This window comes from Panulirus ornatus, chromosome 43, assembly GCF_036320965.1.
Source record: "Panulirus ornatus isolate Po-2019 chromosome 43, ASM3632096v1, whole genome shotgun sequence".
Lineage (NCBI taxonomy): Eukaryota > Metazoa > Arthropoda > Malacostraca > Decapoda > Palinuridae > Panulirus > Panulirus ornatus.
Window position 1 is genome coordinate 17,027,636 of NC_092266.1, and position 25,173 is coordinate 17,052,808.

A 25,173-nucleotide genomic window follows, 5' to 3' on the forward strand; every position below is an offset into this window, starting at 1 on the left:
CTTTTTTTTTTCTTTCTTTCTTTCGATGTCTTGTTGTAGAACGTGTTAGTTTTGCCGTTTTCTGTGTCCGAGTTCTTCCAGTTTTCCTTATCTGTCTTTCGTTAGTTGATATATCTTTCTCTCTGCCTTCATGTTTTCTCTTAGTTGTATCCGTTTTCTGTATTACCCTTTGCTTTCCTCCGTAACATATTGTGTATCTTCCTTTATCTCGATAACATACATCCTATAGTTAGTTTTATTCTTTATCTTACCGCATTTCCATTTTTTTTTTTTTTTGTCCCTTGTTTATTTGTGTGTCTCCGTCCTGCTCATAGTCTCTTCTTTCTCCTTAGATTTTGATCAATATCATGTTTCCTTTCATCTGGGTGTCTGTGCCCTCCGTCATCTCAATGTGTACCTCCCACGGCTTGGTGTATTTCTCTCCCTCCTATACTTACCTAATTTCCTTATCACAGTATGTGTAGCTCCTTCCCTCCCTGCCTCCTCCTGCAGCCTTCTCCCAGCCACTCGCACCCTATCACCTTGCTCCTGTCTTCTTTAAACTAGTACTGGGGATTCGCCCATGATAATAAACTTCATGACCATGCATAACCGATAGTTGAACTATCTCTCCAGTAAGCCGTCCAGTGTAGCGTAGCATTGATGTGTCATAGTTGATCATGATGTGGTATTTGATTATTAGTCATCTCACACAGTTCTACCTTGACAGTTAGTGCCTCCGAAGTCGCTCAGTAGCACTGTCAGAGCATCGTATTTCATCTAGTAAACTGGCTTGTAAATTTCACTTGAAGTACTCTCACATGCATTGTTATTTTGCCTAGTATTCTAGTAGATATTCATAGTAGCTATTGCTGCAGAACGTATTGATAAGCAAGGAGTGCATGCCAAGATCTAGTTTTTAATTCTTAAAGATACTTAGCCAAAGCCTCGCTTAGTGTAGAAACCACTAGAGAACATAGAGAGTTGGTGCCTCTTGTAGAGAGAGAACTTGCCTACCCTCCCTCCTCGGGTAAGCAACCAGCGGTGGCCGCCGCCAGGATCAGCCTAGGGGCTCCTCCCACAAGGCAGCCTCGACGGCAGGAGGAGGAGTGACGTTAAGGCGAGGACGCACCCACCAGCAGGAAGTGGCCAATGATGACTTCGCTCCACCTCGATCACCGCCTCCAGATCCATGGAGTCCGCTCTGATATGTAGTAGTAGTAGTAGTAGTTAGATATCTTTTATTATTTCTACAGAAAACGGTCCTTCATTTGAGGGTTTCAACCATAGATAAATACGAAGATCATAGGATGAGTTTCTGTCGTGCAAAATTCTTGAAAGGCCATTGCATTTCGCGCCATGTAACGTGTCACAGCAACACAGCCAAGTTGCCTCGGACTGAATATTTTCTTATCTACTTAAGTGAACATGGTCACTAAACATGCAGACGTGTACACTCGTTGGGACATTAGAATTAGCACACACGGGGGTCTGTCACACCCACTACTATTATTGTCGCTAGACTTGCAACACAGCACAAAAAAATACTGTGATTATTTGAGATAAGGCACAGACATGAGAAGATTGGCACTCCGGTACAGACATGAGGAGACTGACACTTAGGTACAGACATGAGAAGACTGACACTCAGGCACAGACATGAGAAGATTGGCACTCCGGTACAGACATGAGGAGGCTGACACTTAGGTACAGACATGAGAAGACTGACACTCAGGCACAGACATGAGAAGATTGGCACTCCGGTACAGACATGAGGAGGCTGACACTTAGGTACAGACATGAGAAGACTGACACTCAGGCACAGACATGAGAAGACTGACACTCAGGTACGGACATGAGAAGACTGACACTCAGTTAAAGACATGAGAAGACTGACACTCAGAGACAGACATGAGAAGACTGACACTCAGGTACAGACATGAGGAGACTGACACTCAGGTACAGACATGAGGAGACTGACACTCAGGTACAGACATGAGAAGACTGACACTCAGTTAAAGACATGAGAAGACTGACACTCAGGCACAGACATGAGAAGATTGGCACTCAGGTACAGACATGAGGAGACTGACACTCAGTTAAAGACATGAGAAGACTGACACTCAGGCACAGACATGAGAAGATTGGCACTCAGGTACAGACATGAGGAGAGGAGACTGACACTCAGTTAAAGACATGAGGAGACTGACACTCAGGTACAGACATGAGAAGACTGACACTCAGGTACAGACATGAGGAGACTGACACTCAGGTACAGACATGAGGAGACCGACACTCAGGTACAGACATGAGGAGACTGGCACTCAGTTAAAGACATGAGAAGACTGACACTCAGGGACAGACATGAGGAGACTGACACTCAGGTACAGACATGAGGAGACTGACACTCATTTACAGACATGAGGAGACTGACACTCAGTTAAAGACATGAGAAGACTGACACTCAGGGACAGACGTGAGAAGACTGACACTCAGGTACAGACATGAGGAGACTGACACTCAGGTACAGACATGAGAAGACTGACACTCAGGTACAGACATGAGGAGACTGACACTCAGGTACAGACATGAGGAGACTGGCACTCGGTTAAAGACATGAGAAGACTGACACTCAGGGACAGACATGAGGAGACTGACACTCAGGTACAGACATGAGGAGACTGACACTCATTTACAGACATGAGGAGACTGACACTCAGTTAAAGACATGAGAAGACTGACACTCAGGGACAGACGTGAGAAGACTGACACTCAGGTACAGACATGAGAAGACTGACACTCAGGTACAGACATGAGGAGACTGACACTCAGGTACAGACATGAGAAGACTGACACTCAGGTACAGACATGAGAAGACTGACACTCAGGTACAGACATGAGGAGACTGACACTCAGGTACAGACATGAGGAGACTGACACTCAGGTACAGACATGAGGAGACTGACACTCAGGTACAGACATGAGAAGACTGACACTCAGGTACAGACATGAGAAGACTGACACTCAGGTACAGACATGAGGAGACTGACACTCAGGTACAGACATGAGAAGACTGACACTCAGGTACAGACATGAGAAGACTGACACTCAGGTACAGACATGAGAAGACTGACACTCAGGTACAGACATGAGGAGACTGGAGGAACCTAGGCACAGACATGAGGAGATTGCCACTCAGGTACAGACATGAGAAGACACTCAGGTAGATATGAGGAGACTGACACTCAGTTACAGAAATGAGAAGACTGACAGTCAGTTACAGACATGAGAAGACTGATAGTTACAGACATGAGAAGACTGACACTCATTTACAGACATGAGAAGACTGACACTCATTTACAGACATGAGGAGACTGGTACTCAGGTACAAACATGAGAAGACACTCAGGTATAGACATGAGATGACTGGTTCACAGGCACAGACATGAGAAGACTTACACTCAGGTACAGACATGAGATGACTAACACTCAGGTACAGAAATGAGATGACTGACACTCAGGTACAGACATGAGATGACACTCAGGTACAGACATGTGAAGACTGGCACTCGGGTACAGACATAGAAGACTGACACTCAGGTACAGACATGAGATGACTGACACTCAGGTACAGACATGAGATGACACCCAGGTACAGACATGAGAAGACTGACACTCAGGTACAGACATGAGATGATTGACACTCAGGTACAGACATGAGATGACTGACACTCAGGTACAGACATGAGAAGACACTCGGATACAGACATGAGATGACTGACTCTCAGATACAGACATGAGATGACACTCAGGTACAGACATGAGAAGACTGGCATTCAAGCTCAGGCATGAGAAAACTGGCACTCGGACACAGACATGAGAAGACTTACACTCAGGTACAGACATGATAAGCTTGTGGTAAGTCGAGCTTTGTTCATTTCTGCCTATGGCCGCTTATAACTAAATTCAGGAAATACATTAAAGCCAAGCTCTTTACGATAGAGTAGTAATGTAGAGTCAGTTTTACAGTCACCTGGAGGATAGTGTGTAGTTTGCTAACAGCCTCAAGTTGTCCCTGTGGAGTAAGATACGTTGCTGACGCTCTGCTTTCAATGCCACTGGAGCCGTAGGTCGCCACTAAACCTCCAGTATGTCACTAGCTTCTCCAGGGTACAGTTAGTACTCAAGATGTCAGCTAGTGCTCCAGGATGTCCTTCATGCTTCACAGTACCCATGGTACTCGTGTGGTAGCTAGTACACCAGGGTGTCCACTAGTGCTCCCTTGTGGTAGGTAGTAACCCCAGGGTGTCCACTAGTGCCCCATTGTGGTAGGTAGTACCCCCAGGGTGTCTACTAATGCTTCCGTGTGGTAGCTAGTACCCCATGGTGTCCACTAATACTCCACTGTGGTAGCTAGTACCCCCATGGTGTCCACTAGTGCTCCATTGTGGTAGCTAGTACCCCAAGGTGTCCACTAGTACTCCAGTGTGGTAGCTAGTACCTCAGAGTGTCCACTAGTGCTCCATTTTGGTAGCTAGTACCCCAGGGTGTCCACTAGTAATCGTGTGGTAGCTAGCACCCCAGAGTGTCCACTAATACTCCAATGTGGTAGCTAGTAACCCAAGGTGCCCACTGGTGATCCAGTGTGGTAGCTAGTACCCAGGGTGTCCACTAGTATTCGAGTGTGGTAGCTAGTACCCCAAGGTGTCCACTAGTACTCCAGTGTGGTAGCTAGTACCTCAGAGTGTCCACTAGTGCTCCATTGTGGTAGCTAGTACCCCAGGGTGTCCACTAGTGCTTTATTGTGATAGCTAGTACCCCAGGGTGTCCATTAGTATTCCAGTGTGGTAGCTAGTACCTCAGAGTGCCCACTAGTGCTCCATTGTGGTAGCTAGTACCCCAGGGTGTCCACTAGTACTCCAATGTGGTAGCTAGTACCCAAGGGGTGTCCACTAATACTCCAGAGTGGTAGCTAGTACCCCAAGGTGTCCACTAGTACTCCAGTGTGATAGCTAGTACCCCAAGGTGTCCACTAGTACTCCAGTGTGATAGTTAGTACACCAGGGTGTCCATTGATACTCGTATGGTAGCTAGTACCCCAGGGTGTCCACTAGTACTCCAGTGTGTAGCTAGTACCCCAGGGTGTCCACCTGTGCTCCATTGTGGTAGCTACTATCCCAGGGTTTTCACTAGTACTCCAGTGTGGTAGCTAGTACCCTAGGGTGTCCACTAGTACTTCAGTATGGTAGCTAGTACCCCCATGGTGCCCACTAGTGCTCCAGTGTGGTAGCTAGTACCCCAGGGTGTCCACTAGTGCTTCAATATGGTAGCTAGTACCCCAGAGTGCCATTAGTGCTCCAGTGTGGTAACTAGTACCCCAGGTATCCACTAGTGCTTCATTGTGGTAGCTAGTACCTCAGGGTGCCATTAGTGCTCCAGTGTGATAGCTAGTACTCCATTTTATCCACTAGTATTCCACTTTGGTAGCTAGTACCCCATGGTGTCCACTTGTACTCCAGTGTGGTAGCTAGTACCCCCATGGTGTCCACTAGTGCTCCAGAGTGGTAGCTAGTACCCCCATGGTGTCCACTAGTGCTCCAGTTTGGTAGCTAGTGCCCCAAGGTGTTCACTAGTGCTCCAGTGTGGTTGCTAGTACCCCAGGGTGTTCACTAGTGCTCCAGTGTGGTAGTTAGTACCCTAGGGTGTCCACTAGTGCTCCAGTGTGGTAGCTAGTACCCCAGGGTGTCCACTAGTTCTCCAGTGTGGTAGCTAGTACCCCAGGGTGTCCACTAGTTCTCCAGTGTGGTAGCTAGTACCCCAGGGTGTTCACTATTGCTCCAGTGTGGTAGCTAGTGCCCCAGGGTGTTCACTAGTGCTCCAGTGTGGTTGTTAGTACCCCAGGGTGTCCACTAAAACTCCAGTGTGGTTGCTAGTACCCCAGGGTGTCCACTAGTGCTCCAGTGTGGTAGTTAGTACCCCAGGGTGTCCACTAGTGCTCCAATGTGGTAGCCAGTAATCTATGATGCCCATGAGTAATGTCACTTATGCTCCAGGGTATCCTAGTGCTTTAGGGTAGGTACATGTGTTCCATGGTGTCCACAATGTTCTAGGCTAGTCACAAGTGTTCTAGGCTAGTCGCAAGTGTTCCAGGGTTTCACTGATACTCAAGGATGTCACTAATGCTAGAGATAGAAAGTGTCAGTAGCACTCTAGGTTGCCACTAATGCCGCTGCAGCTCCACAGTGTTACTTAGGATACTACTGGGGTTCTCTGGGTGCTCCAGGGTATCACTAGTGCTCCATGGTAGCAACTAGTGTTCTGTGGTGTCACGTATGCCTGAAAGTATCACCAGTACTCCATGCTGTCACTAATGCCCCAGGATGTCACCAGACTTCCACTAGTGCCCCTAGTTGTCCGTCGGGTTCCATGGTTTTACAAATGCTCCGGAATGTCACAACTAGTTCCTCAGGTTGTTACTAGTGCTCCAGGTGTCACTAATCCTACAAGTTGTCATTAATGATCTAGGGTGCCACTAGTGATCCAGGTGGCAACCACTTCTCCAGGGTGCCATTAACACCCCAGAGTCTCAACAGTGCCCCATGTTGCCACTATTGCTTCAAGGTGACACTATTTCTTCAAGATGACACTATTGCTTCAAGGTGACACTATTGCTTTAGGGTGTCATTGTTGTTTTAGGGTGCCAGTAGTGCACCAAGGTGACAACTAATGGTTCACAGTGCCACTCATGCTCCAGATGTCATTATTGCTCCAGACTGCCATTTGTCCTCCAGGTTACCACTAGTGTAGTGGGATCCCAGTTGTGCTCCATGAGGTCACTAGTGCTCAAGGGTTTCACAAGTGTTCATCACCACAAATTCTCAAGGACATCACCAACGCTCTTTTGTGTTACAAGTGCTTCAAGGGTGCCAGTGAGGCTCCAGGGTACCACCAATACTTCCTGGTGTTACTACTGTTCTATTGTGCCACTAGGGATCCAGTGTACCATTTGAGATCCAGTGTGTCAATAATTCTCTAGGGTGTCATTTGTGTTTTAATATGTCTGGTTCTCCAATGTCTCTCTTATGTTCCAGGGTGTCATTAGTACTCCAGGGTGCTACTAATGCTCCAGGGTGGCAACTAGTCCTCCAAGGTGCCACCAACACTGCAGGTTTCCTTATTGCTTTAGGGTATCACTGTTGCTTCAGAGTGCCACTGGTTATGCGAAGGTACCAGTAATGTTCCAGGGTTTCATTTGTGCTTCATGATGCCATTGGTCCTGTTGAGTGTCACTTGTGCATTAATGCTCGAGAGCATTATTCATGCTCCATGGTATCACATATTCTCCAGGCAGTTGCTAGTATTCCAGAGTATCATTTGTCCCTGGATGGCACTAGTGCTGGAAGTTATGGCTAATACTTCAGTGTCAAATGCTCAATGGCACCACTAATGTTTCAGGGTGACAGCTATTGCCCCACAATACTTCTAGTGCTCTTGGTGTCCTTAATACTTTGAGGTGTCTGTAATGTTCAAGAGTGCCACTGATGCTCTGGATGTCAGAAATACTCAAGGGTATCACTAGTGCTCCTTAATGGCAACTAGTGACCCAGGTTTCCGAATAGTGCTCTAGTGTCCTCATGATATTCCAAGGTGTCAGTAATGCTCCAGGGTGTCACTAGTGCTCCCAGATGCCATTAGTGCTCCATAGGTACCACTAATGCTCCAAAGTGTCACTAGTGCTCCGTAGTGCCACTAGTGCTGTGGAATGCCACCATATCTCCAAGGTATCATGACTGCACTAGGGTAGCATAAGTGCTTCAGGGTGCAACTATTGCTCCAGAGTGTCACTGATGTTTCAGGCTACCATTAAGTGCTGCCAGGGTGCTGCTAGTGCCCCAGGATGCTGTAAGAGTCCTAGGTTGCTGCTAGTGTTCTAGGTTGTTAAGAAAGTAATGGTGTAGTCAGCATATAGATTTGAAATGTAGCAGCCATTGTCAGCATCTTCCATGATTTTTCATAGTTACTGCAAGTGAAGAGCTTGGTAAGTCATATTTACATTTGTTCAGGTGGAGGGCTAGATGAATCATATGTGAAGGGCTAGGAAATACATATTTACATGTGGTCAGAGTTTCTGTCTTTCATAATAGGATCTTACTTGCAAAAAGCACCAGTCCTTATGATGCCTTGAGTTGTACGTACTCTTAAATTTTTGTGTAATTTTGAGCCTAGACATAAAACTTACTTGCAAAAAGCACCGGTCCTTATGATGCCTTGAGTTGTACTTACTCTTAAATTTTTGTGTAATTTTGAGCCTAGACATAAAAGTTTTTACAATTATAAAGTAATTTTTTTTGTTATTATTGTAAATATTCTCAAAGAATTTCTTAAAAGATTCCAATTAATGATTTGCAAGAGAAGTATGTGAGTGTGAGGTGAGTTGCAGTAAGTGACAAAGTGATCGGTGAGGGAGAGTTCCCATGCGAGTTGCCGTGAGTGACTGAGTGATCGGTGAGGGAGAGTTCCCATGCGAGTTGCCGTGAGTGACTGAGTGATCAGAGTTAGAATTCCCATGCGAGTTGCCATGAGTGATCAGTGAGGTAGAATTCCCATGCTGACTGTCTTCCTCTCTCCACAGGGATGGTGTGGAGCACTGCCAGCCGTGGAGCGCCAACACAACACAACAAATAGACTTAGCCTTTAATATATTTTTTATGGTCTACTTTTTTATACGTGTAAGTAAACCACTCGTCTCACTTCCTCCAACTAATACATGTAAGAAAACATGTCATCATCTCGCTTCCCCCCACCTAATACGTATAAGTAATCCTGTCATCTCACTTCCCCCTCCTAATATGTTTAAGTAAACCTGTCATCTCTACCCCCTCCTAATACATGTAAGTAAACCTGTCATCTCACTTCTCCCACCTAATATGTGTAAGTAAACCTGTCATCTCACTTCCCCCCACCTAATATGTGTAAGTAAAACTGTCATCTCTACCCCCTCCTAATACGTGTAAGTAAACCTATCATTTCCCTTCCCCTACCTAACTAAATTGTTTTTTACTAGAACACATACTTTGCAGTAACTGAGTGCTTTTATTGTCACACTATTTTTTTCTACTTATTTAGTTTCAGTGTTTCAGGTCACTTTTCAGTATCTTATACATGGCATTATAATATTTACTCATACTAGTGACTCTGAATCAGTTTGATTATATCCATAGTCATGATTTTAACCAAATTTTAATGAATCACAAATTAATAGAAGCCTTGGTTTACTTTGCTACAAATGTGATGTAAGGATCTTGTGGTTTTAAATCAGAAAACAAACACTTGATACAACTTTTTTTTTTTTTTTTACTATAACTGTGCCTCCTTGCTCAAATGTATCTCCTTAGCTGAATTTTCCTTTATCCATGTTCAGCAAATTAAACAACTTACTGTCTTTCATTTTTACTGTTAACTGAAATGGCATGGTGCAATGGAAGCCCTAATCAAGGACATCTCATTAATGATATAGATGGAAATAAAAAGAATGTGGTTGAGAAAGCAGGAGAGGTTGTGTTGAAATGGTTTGAACATATGGAGAGAATGAGTGAGGAGAGATTGATAAAGAGGATACATGTGTCAGAGGTTAAGGGAACGAGGAGAAGCAGGAGACCAAATTGGAGGTGGAAGGATGGAGGGAAATAGATTTTGAGCAATCAGGGCCTGAACATACAGGAGGGTGAGAGGCGTGAAAGGAATAGAGTGAATTAGAACAATGTGGTATACCTGGGGTCGATGTGCTGTGAATGGAATGAACTAGGTGTAACCATGGAAAGGTCTGTGGGGCCTGGATGTGGAAAGGGAGCTATGGTGTCGGTGCATTACACATGACAGCTGGAGACTGAGTGTGAGTGAATGTGGCCTTTTTTTTGTCAGTTTTCCTGGCACTACCTCTTCGTCTGTTTCCTGGCACCACCTCGCTATTTTAACTTTCTAAAAGGGGAAACAGAAGGAGTCATGTGGGGAGTGCTCATCCTCCTCAAAGGCTCAGATTGGGATGTCTAAATGTGTGTAGATGTAGCCATGATTAGCAAAAAAGGAGAGATAGGTAGTATGTTTGAGGAAAGGAACCTGGATGTTTTGGCTCTGAGTGAAACGAAGCTCAAGGGTAAAGGGGAAGAGTGGTTTGGGAATGTCTTGGGAGTAAAGTCAGGGGTTAGTGAGAGGACAAGAGCAAGGGAAGGAGTAGTACTACTCCTGAAACAGGACTGGTGGGAATATGTGATAGAGTTTAAGAAAGTAAATTCTAGATTGATATGGGTAAAACTGAAAGTTGATGGAGAGAGATGGATGATTATTGGTGCATATGCACCTGGGCATGAGAAGAAAGATCATGAAAGGCAAGTGTTTTGGGAGCAGCTGAATGAGTGTGTTAGTGGTTTTGATGCACGAAACCGGGTTATAGTGATGGGTGATTTCAATGGAAAGGTGAGTAATGTGGCAGTTATGGGAATAATTGGTGTACATGGGGTGTTCAGTGTTGTAAATGGAAATGGTGAAGAACTTGTAGATTTATCTGCTGAAAAAGGACTGGTGATTGGGAATTCCTGGTTTAAAAAGAGATATACATGAGTATACGTATGTAAGTAGGAGAGATGGCCAGAGCACATTATTGGATTACCTGTTAATTGATAGGTACGTGAAAGAGAGACTTTTGGATGTTAATGTGCTGAGAGGTGCAACTGGAGGGATGTCTGATCATTATCTTGTGGAGGCAAAGGTGAAGATTTGTAGAGGTTTTCAGAAAAGAATAGAGAATGTTGGGTTGAAGAGAGTGGTGAGAGTAAGTGAGCTTGTGAAGGAGACTTGTGTGAAGAAGTACCAGGAGAGACTGAGTACAGAATGGAAAAAGGTGAGAACAAAGGAGGTAAGGGGAGTGGGGGAGGAATGGGATGTATTTAGGGAAGCAGTGATGGCTTGCGCAAAAGATGCTTGTGGCATGAGAAGCGTGGGAGGTGGGCAGATTAGAAAGGGTAGTGAGTGGTGGGATGAAGAAGTAAGATTATTAGTGAAAGAGAAGAGAGAGGCATTTGGACGATTTGTGCAGGGAAATAATGCAAATGACTGGGAGATGTATAAAAGAAAGAGGCAAGAGGTCAAGAGAAAGGTGCAAGAGGTAAAAAAGAGGGCAAATGAGAGTTGGGGTGAGAGAATATCATTCAGATTTAGGGAGAATAAAAAGATGTTCTGGAAGGAGGTAAATACTGTGCGTAAGACAAGGGAACAAATGGAAACTTCAGTGAAGGGGGCTGATGGGGAGGTGATAACAAGTAGTGGTGATGTGAGAAGGAGACAGAGTGAGTATTTTGAAGGTTTGTTGAATGTGTTTGATGATAGAGTGGCAGATATAGAGTGTTTTGGTCGAGGTGGTGTGCAAAGTGAGAGGGTTAGGGAGAATGATTTGGTAAACAGAGAAGAAGTAGTAAAAACTTTGCAGAAGATGACAGCCGGCAAGGTAGCGGGTTTGGATGGTATTACACTGGAATTTATTAAAAAAGGGGTGACTGTGTTGTTGACTGGTAGGTAAGGTTATTTAATGTATATATGACTCATGGTGAGGTGCCTGAGGATTGGCAGAATGCTTGCATAGTGCCATTGTACAAAGGCAAAGGGAATAAAGGTGAGTGTTCAAATTAGAGAGGTATAAGTTTGTTGAGTATTCCTGGGAAATTATGTGGGAGGGTATTGATTGAGGGGGTATAGTCATGTACAGAGCATCAGATTGGGGAAGAGCAGTGTGGTTTCAGAAGTGGTAGAGGATGTGTGGATCATGTGTTTGCTGTGAAGAATATACGTGAGAAATACTTAGAAAAGCAAATGGATTTCTATGTAGCATTTATGGATCTGGATAAGGCATATGATAGAGTTGATAGAGATGCTCTGTGGAAGGTATTAAGAATATATGGTATGGGAGGCAAGTTGTTAGAAGCTGTGAAAAGTTTTTATCGAGGATGTAAGGCATGGGTATGTGTAGGAAGAGAGGAAAGTGATTGGTTCTCAGTAAATGTTGGTTTGCGGCAGGGGTGCATGATGTCTCCATTGTAGTTTAATTTGTTTATGGATGGGGTTGTTAGGGAGGTGAATGCAAGAGTTTTGGAAAGAGGGACAAGTATGCAGTCTGTTGTGGATGATAGAGCTTGGAAAGTGAGTCAGTTGTTGTTCGCTGATGATAGAGGGCTGGTGGCTGATTCGTGTGAGAAACTGAAGCTGGTGACTGAGTTTGGTAAAGTGTGTGAAAGAAGAAAGTTAAGAGATAATGTGAATAAGAGCAAGGTTACTAGGTACAGTAGGGTTGAAGGACAAGTAAATTGGGAGGTAAGTTTGAATGGAGAAAAACTGGAGGAAGTGAAGTGTTTTAGATATTTGGGAGTGGATTTGGTAGCTGATGGAACCATGAAAGTGGAAGTGAATCATGGGGTGGGGGAGTGGGTGAAAGTTCTGGGAGCATTGAAGAACGTGTAGAAGTCGAGAACATTATCTTAGAAAGCAAAAATGGGTATGTTTGAAAGAATAGTGGTTCCAACAATGAGATATGGTTGTGAGGTGTGGGCTATAGATAGAGTTGTGCAGAGGAGGGTGGATATGCTGGAAATGAGATGTTCGAGGACAATATGTGGTGTGAGGTGGTTTGATCAAGTAATTAATGAAAGGGTAAGAGAGATGTTTGGTAATAAAAAGAGTGTGGTTGAGAGAGGAGAAGAGGGTGTTTTGAAATGGTTTGGTCACATGGAGAGAATGAGTGAGGAAAGATTGACAAAGAGGATATATGTGTCAGTTATGGAGGGAATGAGGAGAAGTGGGAGACCAAATTGGAGGTGGAAAGATGGAGTGAAAAAGATTTTGAGTGATCGGGGCCTGAACATGCAGGAGAGTGGAAGGCGTGCAATGAATAGACTGAATTGGAACGATGTGGTATACTGGGGTCGACATGTTGTCAGTGGATTGAACCAGGGTATGTGAACCGTCTGGGGTAAACTATGGAGAGTTCTGTGGGGCCTGGAATACATACATATTCATACACATACACTGACATAAACATATATACACATTTACATATTCATACTTGCTTGCCTTCATCCATTCCTGTCACTACCCCGCCACACAGGAAATAGCATCCTTAACCCCCCTCTCCAGCGAGGTAGTACCACGAAGGTCTCATATATTCAAATTCAGTCTCTAGCTGTCATGTGTAATGCATCGAAACCACAGCTTTACCCCAGACACTTCACAAGCCTTGGTTTAGTCCATTGACAGCATGTCAATCCCAGTATACCACATCATTCCAGTTCACTCTATTCCTTGCACGCCTCTCACCCTCCTGTATGTTCGGGCCTCAATCACTCAAAATCTTTTCACTCCATCCTTCCACCTCCAATTTGGTCTTCTGCTTCTCCTTGTTCCCTTCACCTCTGACACATATCCTCTTTGTCAATCTTTTCTCACTCATTCTTTCCATATGTCCAAACCCTTTCAGCACATCCTCTTCTACTCTCTCAACCATTCTCTTTTTATTTCTACACATCTCTCTTACCCATACATTACTTACTCACCCAAACCACCTCATACCACATATTGCCCTCAAACATTTCATTTCCAATCCCTCCACCCTCCTCCATATAACCCTATCTATAGCCCATGCCTTGCAACCATATAACATTGTTGGAACTCCTATTCCCTCAAACATAACCATTTTTGCTCTCCAAGATTACATTGTCTCCTTCCACACATTCTTTATTGCTACCAGAACCTTCACCCCCTCCCCCACCCCTGTGACTTACCTCCGCTTCCTTGGTTCCATTCACTGGTAAGTTCAGTCCCAGATATCTATAACACTTCATTTCCTCTAACTTTTCTCCATTCAAACTTACATCCCAATTAACTTGTCCCTCAACCCTACTGAACCCAATAACCTTGCTCTTATTCACACTTAGTCTCAACTTTCTCCATTCACACACTTCCAAACTCAGTCACCAACCTTTGCAGTTTCTCATACGAATCAGCTACTAGAGCTGTATCATCGGCGAACAACGAATGACTCACTTCCCAGGCCCTCTCATCCACAGCAGACTGCATACTCACTCCTCTCTCCAAAACTCTCGCTTTTACCTCCTTAACCACTCTGTCCATTAACAAATTAAACAACCATTGGGGACATCACACACCCTTGCCGCAGACTGACATTCACTGGGAACCAATCATTCTCCTTTCTTCCTACTCGTACACATACCTTACATCCTTGGTAAAAACTTTTCACTGATCTAGCAACTTAGGTCCCACACCATATACTCTTAAAACCTTTCACAAAGCATTGCTACATCTCTATCAACCCTATCATTTGCCTTCTCCAGATCCATAAATGCTACATACAAATCCATTTGTTTTTCTAAGTATTTCTCACATACATTCTTCAAAGCAAACACCTGATCCACACATCCTCTACCACTTCTGAAACCACAGTGCTCTTCACCAATCTGATGCTCTGTACATGCCTTCACACTCTCTCAGTCAATATTCTCCCATGTGATTTCCCAGGAATACTTAACAAACTTATGCCTCTGTAGTTTGAACACTCATCTTTATCCCCTTTGCTTTTGTAAAGAATTTCTAAATATTTTGAATAAATCTTTTGAACTCATACTTAGCTCCACCGGATTTCCTTCATGATAAAAAGTCCAACTTTGAAAGGCTTGTTCTTAGGAGGCACAGTACTTTTGCTGAGTTGTATCCAGTTGGAGATGCCAGAAAGAGACCTTTAGAGTAATTAATGAGCAAAGTAATGCAAAGGGATTTCTATGCTAAATAGGAGAGATTATTGAGAAGTACAACTGCTAGTAGTTTTGTTGTAACTCAACAGATCATGTAATGAGGCAAGTCCTTTGTTGGTGATGAATACAAGTAAGACTGCCTAATTCAAGTATGAAAACAACTGTACAGTAATTTCAAGAACAATGATGAAATTGTTCAGAAAATTAAAGACATGCCATTTTTTGCAAAAACAAAGGGACAAAACTGTAAACTTTGCTGCAGACATCATATATATAAGCAAATTAAAGACATTGATTCAGCCCTGGTCTCTTCTGTTGCAAATTACAAATTCAGTAATGTTAGTCACATAGCACTGGTTGTCCTTCTTGGCAAACATGAATTCCAGATGCACCTGAGCTTACTGATTTATTAGCCTTCAAAGATCAAAGAAGAGAAGACAGTTACTTTTCAGCTTTTATCAGTTGTTTTAAAGTGAAAAAATTCAGCACCAGCCACATCATCTCCATTGTGACTGATGGTGTATTAGATATTATATGGGTAGACATGAGATTTATTTCTCAGTTGCAAGAAGAATTTGATCTTGTCTTTATTTTTTATAGGGACTAACAAAGTAAGGACAAAAAAAATTTCCCTAGTTAAAGGCCATCTTTGGCAAAAGAAAAAAAAGTAAGTGAAATAGAATGTGGAAAATAATCGGGGCTGTGCAAGTATTTGTAGACCTGATACTTAAAGAATGAAAGGCTATAGTAAGAGGGAAAGATGAAAGGAGGAAAACAATGCTATACCTCAGCTGATCAAGGGAAGATGGAGGAATCATGATAGTCATTTCTTAAGTGACTAGTCTCCACAATGAAACTGTGGGAAGCAACAGCGTGATGTATTCCACAGGACCAAACCTTGGTGGCAGAGACATTTGCTGACAGCCAAAGAAGCCAATAAAGCTTGTAGAACAGAGAAAGAGCAGCAACATTCCACCTTACAGAAAGAGATGGTTGAAGAGAGATGATGCCAGGAGAACTTATGAAATGAAAGGGTTTTGATCCCTTTTTTGCTAATAGAGAGGTGATGAAGCACCATGCCAGATATGTAACCAGTACTGCTAACTAAGGTAAATGAAACCCCTATAGATTTGAAATAACATCTCACATGGAAATATGATGATAGCACTATACAACACTCTCACCTTCTTGGAAGTAAACCCTATGGTGTTGATTATGTGGGGTTATCAGGTTAAAGTGGAAGATACTGTTGTGCCCAACATGTTTATGTTTATTTTTATTTTTTTTTAATTTGCTTTGTCGCTGTCTCCTGCGTTTGCGAGGTAGCGCAAGGAAACAGACGAAAGAAATGGTCCAACCCACCCCCATACACATGTATATACATACACGTCCCCACACGCAAATATACATACCCATACATCTCAATGTACACATATATATACACACACAGACATATACATATATACACATGCACACAATTCACACTGTCTGCCTTTATTCATTCCCATCGCCACCTCGCCACACATGGAATAACATCCCCCTCACCCATCATGTGTGCGAGGTAGTGCTAGGAAAAGACAACAAAGGCCCCATTCGTTCACACTCAGTCTCTAGCTGTCATGCAATAATGCCTGAAACCACAGCTCCCTTTCCACATCCAGGCCCCACAGAACATTCCATGGTTTACCCCAGACGCTTCACATGCCCTGATTCAATCCACTGACAGCACATCGACCCCGGTATACCACATCGATCCAATTCACTCTATTCCTTGCCCGCCTTTCACCCTCCTGCATGTTCAAGCCCCAATCACTCAAAATCTTTTTCACTCCATCTTTCCACCTCCAGTTTGGTCTCCCACTTCTCCTCGTTCCCTCTGCCTCCGACACATACATCCTCTTGGTCAATCTTTCCTCACTCATTCTCTCCATGTGCCCAAACCATTTCAAAACACCCTCTTCTGCTCTCTCAACCAAGCTCTTCTTATTTCTACACATCTCTCTTACCCTTACATTACTTACTCGATCAAACCACCTCGCACCACATATTGTCCTCAAACATCTCATTTCCAGCACATCCACCCTCCTGCACACAACTCTATCCATAGCCCACGCCTCGCAACCATACAACATTGTTGGAACCACTATTCCTTCAAACAGCCATTTTTGCTTTCCGAGATAATGTTCTCGACTTCCACACATTCTTCAAGGCTCCCAGGATTTTTGCCCCCTCCCCCACCCTATGATTCACTTCCGCTTCCATGGTTCCATCCGCTGCCAAATCCACTCCCAGATATCTAAAACACTTTACTGCCTCCAGTTTTTCTCCATTCAAACTTACCTCCCAGTTGACTTGACCCTCAACCCTACTGTACCTAATAACCTTGCTCTTATTCACATTTTCTCTTAACTTTCTTCTTTCACACACTTTACCAAACTCAGTCACCAGCTTCTGCAGTTTCTCACATGAATCAGCCACCAGTGCTGTATCATCAGCGAACAAAAACTGACTCACTTCCCAAGCTCTCTCATCCCCAACAGACTTCATACTTGCCCCTCTTTCCAAAACTCTTGCATTCACCTCCCTAACAACCCCACCATAAACAAATTAAACAACCATGGAGACATCACACACCCCTGCCGCAAACCTACATTCACTGAGAACCAATCACTTTCCTTTCTTCCTACACGTACACATGCCTTACATCCTCGATAAAAACTTTTCACTGCTTCTAACAACTTGCCTCCATACCATATATTCTTAGTACCTTCTACAGAGCATCTCTATCAACTCTATCATATGCCTTCTCCAGATCCATAAATGCTACATACAAATCCATTTGCTTTTCTAAGTATTTCTCACATACATTCTTCAAAGCAAACACCTGATCCACACATCCTCTACCACTTCTGACACAACACTGCTCTTCCCCAATCTGATGCTCTGTACATGACTTCACCCTCTCAATCAATACCCTCCCATATAATTTACCAGGGATACTCAACAAACTTATACCTCTGTAATTTGAGCACTCACTCTTATCCCTTTCGCCTTTATACAATGGCACTATGCACACATTCAGCCAATCCTCAGGCACCTCACCATGAATCATACATACATTAGATAACCTTACCAACCAGTCAACAATACAGTCACCCCCTTTTTTAATAAATTCCACTGCAATACCATCCAAACCTGCTGCCTTGCCGGCTTTCATCTTCCGCAAAGCTTTTACTACCTCTTCTCTGTTTACCAAATCATTTTCCCTAACCCTCTCACTTTGCACACCACCTCGACCAAAGCACCCTATATCTGCCACTCTATCATCAAACACATTCAACAAACCTTCAAAATACTCACTCCATCTCCTCACATCACCATTACTTGTTATCATCTCCCCATTAGCCCCCTTCACTGAAGTTCCGATTTCCTATATTGTCTTATGCACTTTATTTACCTCCTTCCAGAACATCTTTTTATTCTCCCTAAAATTTAATGATACTCTCTCACCCCAACTCTCATTTGCCCTCTTTTTCACCTCTTGCACTTTCTCTTGACCTCCTGTCTCTTTCTTTTATACATCTCCCACTCATTTGCATTTTTTCCCTGCAAAAATCGACCAAATGCCTCTCTCTTCTCTTTCACTAATAATCTTACTTCTTCATCCCACCACTCACTACCCTTTCTAATCAACCCACCTCCCACGCTTCTCATGCCACAAGCATCTTTTGCGCAAGCCATCACAGCTTCCCTAAATACATCCCATTCCTCCCCCACTCCCCATACCTCCTTTGTTCTCACCTTTTTCCATTCTGTACTCTGTATTCTGTATTCTGTACTCAGTCTCACACAAGTCTCCTTCCGAAGCTCACTTACTCTCACCACCCTATTCACCCCAACATTCTCTCTTCTTTTCTGAAAACCCATACAAATCTTCACCCTCGCCTCCACAAGATAATGATCAGACATCCCTCCAGTTGCACCTCTCAGCACATTAACATCCAAAAGTCTCTCTTTCGCGTGCCTGTCAATTAACACGTAATCCGATAATGCTCTCTGGCCATCTCTCCTACTTACATATGTATACTTATGTATACCAAGGGGTTGATTTACACACTAAGCATCTGGCTTTGGCTGATATATATATATATATATATATATATATTTATATATATATATATATATATATATTTTTTTTTTTGCTTTGTCGCTGTCTCCCACGTTTGCGAGGTAGCGCAAGGAAACAGACGAAAGAAATGGCCCAACCCACCCCCATACACATGTATATACATACATCTACACACGCAAATATACATACCTACGCAGCTTTCCATGGTTTACCCCAGATGCTTCACATGATTTGATTCAATCCACTGACAGCACGTCAACCCCGGTATACCACATCGCTCCAAATCACTCTATTCCTTGCCCTCCTTTCACCCTCCTGCATGTTCAGGCCCCGATCACACAAAATCTTTTTCACTCCATCTTTCCACCTCCAATTTGGTCTCCCTCTTCTCCTCGTTCCCTCCACCTCCGACACATATATCCTCTTGGTCAATCTTTCCTCACTCATTCTCTCCATGTGCCCAAACCATTTCAAAACACCCTCTTCTGCTCTCTCAACCATGCTCTTTTTATTTCCACACATCTCTCTTACCCTTACGTTACTTACTCGATCAAACCACCTCACACCACACATTGTCCTCAAACATCTCATTTCCAGCACATCCATCCTCCTGCGCACAACTCTATCCATAGCCCACGCCTCGCAACCATACAACATTGTTGGAACCACTATTCCTTCAAACATACCCATTTTTGCTTTCCGAGATAATGTTCTCGACTTCCACACATTTTTCAAGGCTCCCAGAATTTTCGCCCCCTCCCCCACCATATGATCCACTTCCGCTTCCATGGTTCCATCCACTGCCAGATCCACTCCCAGATATCTAAAACACTTCACTGAGTTTGGTAAAGTGTGTGAAAGAATAAAGTTAAGAGTAAATGTGAATAAGAGCAAGGTTATTAGGTACAGTAGGGTTGAGGGTCAAGTCAATTGGGAGGTGAGTTTGAATGGAGAATATATATATATATATATATATATATATATATATATATATATATATATATATATATATATATATATTTTTTTTTTCCGCTGTCTCCCGCGTTTGCGAGGTAGCGCAAGGAAACAGACGAAAGAAATGGCCCAACCCACCCCCATACACATGTATATACATACATCTACACACACAAATATACATACCTACGCAGCTTTCCATGGTTTACCCCAAATGCTTCACATGCCTTGATTCAATCCACTGACAGCACGTCAACCCCGGTATACCACATCGCTCCAAATCACTCTATTCCTTGCCCTTCTTTCACCCTCCTGCATGTTCAGGCCCCGATCACACAAAATCTTTTTCACTCCATCTTTCCACCTCCAATTTGGTCTCCCTCTTCTCCTCGTTCCCTCCACTTCCGACACATATATCCTCTTGGTCAATCTTTCCTCACTCATTCTCTCCATGTGCCCGAAACCATTTCAAAACACCCTCTTCTGCTCTCTCAACCACACTCTTTTTATTTCCACACATCTCTCTTACCCTTACGTTACTTACTCGATCAAACCACCGCACACCACACATTGTCCTCAAACATCTCATTTCCAGCACATCCATCCTCCTGCGCACAACTCTATCCATAGCCCACACCTCGCAACCATACAACATTGTTGGAACCACTATTCCTTCAAACATACCCATTTTTGCTTTCCGAGATAATGTTCTCGACTTCCACACATTCTTCAAGGCTCCCAGAATTTTCGCCCCCTCCCCCACCCTATGATCCACTTCCGCTTCCATGGTTCCATCCGCTGCCAGATCCACTCCCAGATATCTAAAACACTTCACTTCCTCCAGTTTTTCTCCATTCAAACTCACCTCCCAATTGACTTGACCCTCAACCCTACTGTACCTAATAACCTTGCTCTTATTCACATTTACTCTTAACTTTCTTCTTTCACACACTTTACCAAACTCAGTCACCAGCTTCTGCAGTTTCTCACATGAATCATTTTTTTTTTTTTAATTTTCCAAAAGAAGGAACAGAGAAGGGGGCCACGTGAGGATATATATATATATATATATATATTTTTTTTTTTTTTTTTTTTTTATACTTTGTCGCTGTCTCCCGCGTTTGCGAGGTAGCGCAAGGAAACAGACGAAAGAAATGGCCCAACCCCCCCCATACACATGTATATACATACGTCCACACACGCAAATATACATACCTACACAGCTTTCCATGGTTCATCCAGACGCTTCACATGCCTTGATTCAATCCACCGACAGCACGTCAGCCCCGGTATACCACATCGCTCCAATTCACTCTATTCCTTGCCCTCCTTTCACCCTCCTGCATGTTCAGGCCCCGATCACACAAAATCTTTTTCACTCCATCTTTCCACCTCCAATTTGGTCTCCCTCTTCTCCTTGTTCCCTCCACCTCCGACACATATATCCTCTTGGTCAATCTTTCCTCACTCATCCTCTCCATGTGCCCAAACCACTTCAAAACACCCTCTTCTGCTCTCTCAACCACGCTCTTTTTATTTCCACACATCTCTCTTACCCTTACGTTACTCACTCGATCAAACCACCTCACACCACACATTGTCCTCAAACATCTCATCTCCAGCACATCCATCCTCCTGCGCACAACTCTATCCATAGCCCACGCCTCGCAACCATACAACATTGCTGGAACCACTATTCCTTCAAACATACCCATTTTTGCTTTCCGAGATAATGTTCTCGACTTCCACACATTCTTCAAGGCCCCCAGAATTTTCGCCCCCTCCCCCACCCTATGATCCACTTCCGCTTCCATGGTTCCATCCGCTGCCAGATCCACTCCCAGATATCTAAAACACTTCACTTCCTCCAGTTTTTCTCCATTCAAACTCACCTCCCAATTGACTTGGACCCTCAACCCTACTGTACCTAATAACCTTGCTCTTATTCACATTTACTCTTAACTTTCTTCTTCCACACACTTTACCAAACTCAGTCACCAGCTTCTGCAGTTTCACACATATATTTATGGATCTGGAGAAGGCATATGATAGAGTTGATAGAGATGCTCTGTGGAAGGTATTAAGAATATATGGTGTGGGAGGCAAGTTGTTAGAAGCAGTGAAAAGTTTTTATCGAGGATGTAAGGCATGTGTGCGTGTAGGAAGAGAGGAAAGTGATTGGTTCTCAGTGAATGTAGGTTTGCGGCAGGGGTGTGTGATGTCTCCATGGTTGTTTGATTTGTTTATGGATGGGGTTGTTAGGGAGGTGAATGCAAGAGTTTTGGAAAGAGGGGCAAGTATGAAGTCTGTTGGGGATGAGAGAGCTTGGGAAGTGAGTCAGTTGTTGTTCGCTGATGATACAGCGCTGGTGGCTGATTCATGTGAGAAACTGCAGAAGCTTTGAAGAATGTATGTGAGAAATACTTAGAAAAGCAAATGGATTTGTATGTAGCATTTATGGATCTGGAGAAGGCATATGATAGAGTTGATAGAGATGCTCTGTGGAAGGTATTAAGAATATATGGTGTGGGAGGAAAGTTGTTAGAAGCAGTGAAAAGTTTTTATCGAGGATGTAAGGCATGTGTACGTGTAGGAAGAGAGGAAAGTGATTGGTTCTCAGTGAATGTAGGTTTGCGGCAGGGGTGTGTGATGTCTCCATGGTTGTTTAATTTGTTTATGGATGGTGTTGTTAGGGAGGTAAATGCAAGAGTTTTGGAAAGAGAGGCAAGTATGAAGTCTTTTGGGGATGAGAGAGCTTGGGAAGTGAGTCAGTTGTTGTTCGCTGATGATACAGCGCTGGTGGCTGATTCATGTGAGAAACTGCAGAAGCTGGTGACTGAGTTTGGTAAAGTGTGTGGAAGAAGAAAGTTAAGAGTAAATGTGAATAAGAGCAAGGTTATTAGGTACAGTAGGGTTGAGGGTCAAGTCAATTGGGAGGTGAGTTTGAATGGAGAAAAACTGGAGGAAGTGAAGTGTTTTAGATATCTGGGAGTGGATTTGGCAGCGGATGGAACCATGGAAGCGGAAGTGGATCATAGGGTGGGGGAGGGGGCGAAAATTCTGGGGGCCTTGAAGAATGTGTGGAAGTCGAGAACATTATCTTGGAAAGCAAAAATTGGATATGTTTGAAGGAATAGTGGTTCCAACAATGTTTTATGGTTGCGAGGCGTGGGCTATGGATAGAGTTGTGCGCAGGAGGATGGATGTGCTGGAAATGAGATGTTTGAGGACAATGTGTGGTGTGAGGTGGTTTGATCGAGTGAGTAACGTAAGGGTAAGAGAGATGTGTGGAAATAAAAAGAGCGTGGTTGAGAGAGCAGAAGAGGGTGTTTTGAAGTGGTTTGGGCACATGGAGAGAATGAGTGAGGAAAGATTGACCAAGAGGATATATGTGTCGGAGTTGGAGGGAACGAGGAGAAGAGGGAGACCAAATTTTAGTTGGAAAGATGGAGTGAAAAAGATTTTGTGTGATCGGGGCCTGAACAGGCAGGAGGGTGAAAGGAGGGCAAGGAATAGAGTGAATTGGAGCGATGTGGTATACCGGGGTTGACGTGCTGTCAGTGGATTGAATCGGGGCATGTGAAGCGTCTGGGGTAAACCATGGAAAGCTGTGTAGGTATGTATATTTGCGTGTGTGGACGTATGTATATACATGTGTATGGGGGGGGGTAGGACCATTTCTTTCGTCTGTTTCCTTGCGCTACCTTGCAAACGCGGGAGACAGCGACAAAGTATAATAGATATAGATAATATATATATATATATATATATATATATATATATATATATATATATATATATATATATCCCTGGGGATAGGGGAGAAAGAATACTTCCCACGTATTCCCTGCGTGTCGTAGAAGGCGACTAAAAGGGGAGGGAGCGGGTGGCTGGAAATCCTCCCCTCTCGTCTTTTTTTTTAATTTTCCAAAAGAAGGAACAGAGAAGGGGGCCAGGTGAGGATTTTCCCTCTAAGGCCCAGTCCTCTGTTCTTAACGCTACCTCGCAAATGCGGGAAATGGCGAATCGTATGAAAAAAAAAAATATATATATATATATATATATATATATATATATATATATATTTTTTTTTTTTTTTTTTTTTTTTTATACTTTGTCGCTGTCTCCCGCGTTTGCGAGGTAGCGCAAGGAAACAGACGAAAGAAATGGCCCAACCCCCCCCCCCCCCATACACATGTACATACACACGTCCACACACGCAAATATACATACCTACACAGCTTTCCATGGTTTACCCCAGACGCTTCACATGCCTTGCTTCAATCCACTGACAGCACGTCAACCCCTGTATACCACATGACTCCAATTCACTCTATTTCTTGCCCTCCTTTCACCCTCCTGCATGTTCAGGCCCCGATCACACAAAATCTTTTTCACTCCATCTTTCCACCTCCAATTTGGTCTCCCTCTTCTCCTCGTTCCCTCCACCTCCGACACATATATCCTCTTGGTCAATCTCTCCTCACTCATTCTCTCCATGTGCCCAAACCATTTCAAAACACCCTCTTCTGCTCTCTCAACCACGCTCTTTTTATTTCCACACCTCTCTCTTACCCTTACGTTACTTACTCGATCAAACCACCTCACACCACACATTGTCCTCAAACATCTCATTTCCAGCACATCCATCCTCCTGCGCACATCTCTATCCATAGCCCACGCCTCGCAACCATACAACATTGTTGGAACCACTATTCCCTCAAACATACCCATTTTTGCTTTCCGAGATAATGTTCTCGACTTCCACACATTTTTCAAGGCTCCCAAAATTTTCGCCCCCTCCCCCACCCTATGATCCACTTCCGCTTCCATGGTTCCATCCGCTGACAGATCCACTCCCAGATATCTAAAACACTTCACTTCCTCCAGTTTTTCTCCATTCAAACTCACCTCCCAATTGACTTGACCCTCACCCCTACTGTACCTAATAACCTTGCTCTTATTCACATTTACTCTCAACTTTCTTCTTCCACACACTTTACCAAACTCAGTCACCAGCTTCTGCAGTTTCTCACATGAATCAGCCACCAGCGCTGTATCATCAGCGAACAACAACTGACTCACTTCCCAAGCTCTCTCATCCCCAACAGACTTCATACTTGCCCCTCTTTCCAGGACTCTTGCATTTACCTCCCTTACAACCCCATCCATAAACAAATTAAACAACCATGGAGACATCACACACCCCTGCCGCAAACCTACATTCACTGAGAACCAATCACTTTCCTCTCTTCCTACACGTACACATGCCTTACATCCTCGATAAAAACTTTTCACTGC

General features: G+C 43.7%; 1 protein-coding gene across 48 annotated transcripts in view; it reads left to right on the forward strand.

Moving 5' to 3' along the window:
- slo (calcium-activated potassium channel slo) overlaps positions 1 to 25,173 on the forward strand; it is a 1,069,848-nt gene that overhangs the window by 212,912 nt on the left and 831,763 nt on the right. For all 48 annotated transcript variants that reach the window (XM_071687050.1, XM_071687052.1, XM_071687045.1 and 45 more), the window contains exon 3: positions 8,612 to 8,708. In XM_071687050.1, coding sequence (XP_071543151.1) covers positions 8,612 to 8,708 — 97 coding nt within the window. The remainder of the gene's footprint in view (positions 1 to 8,611; positions 8,709 to 25,173) is intronic.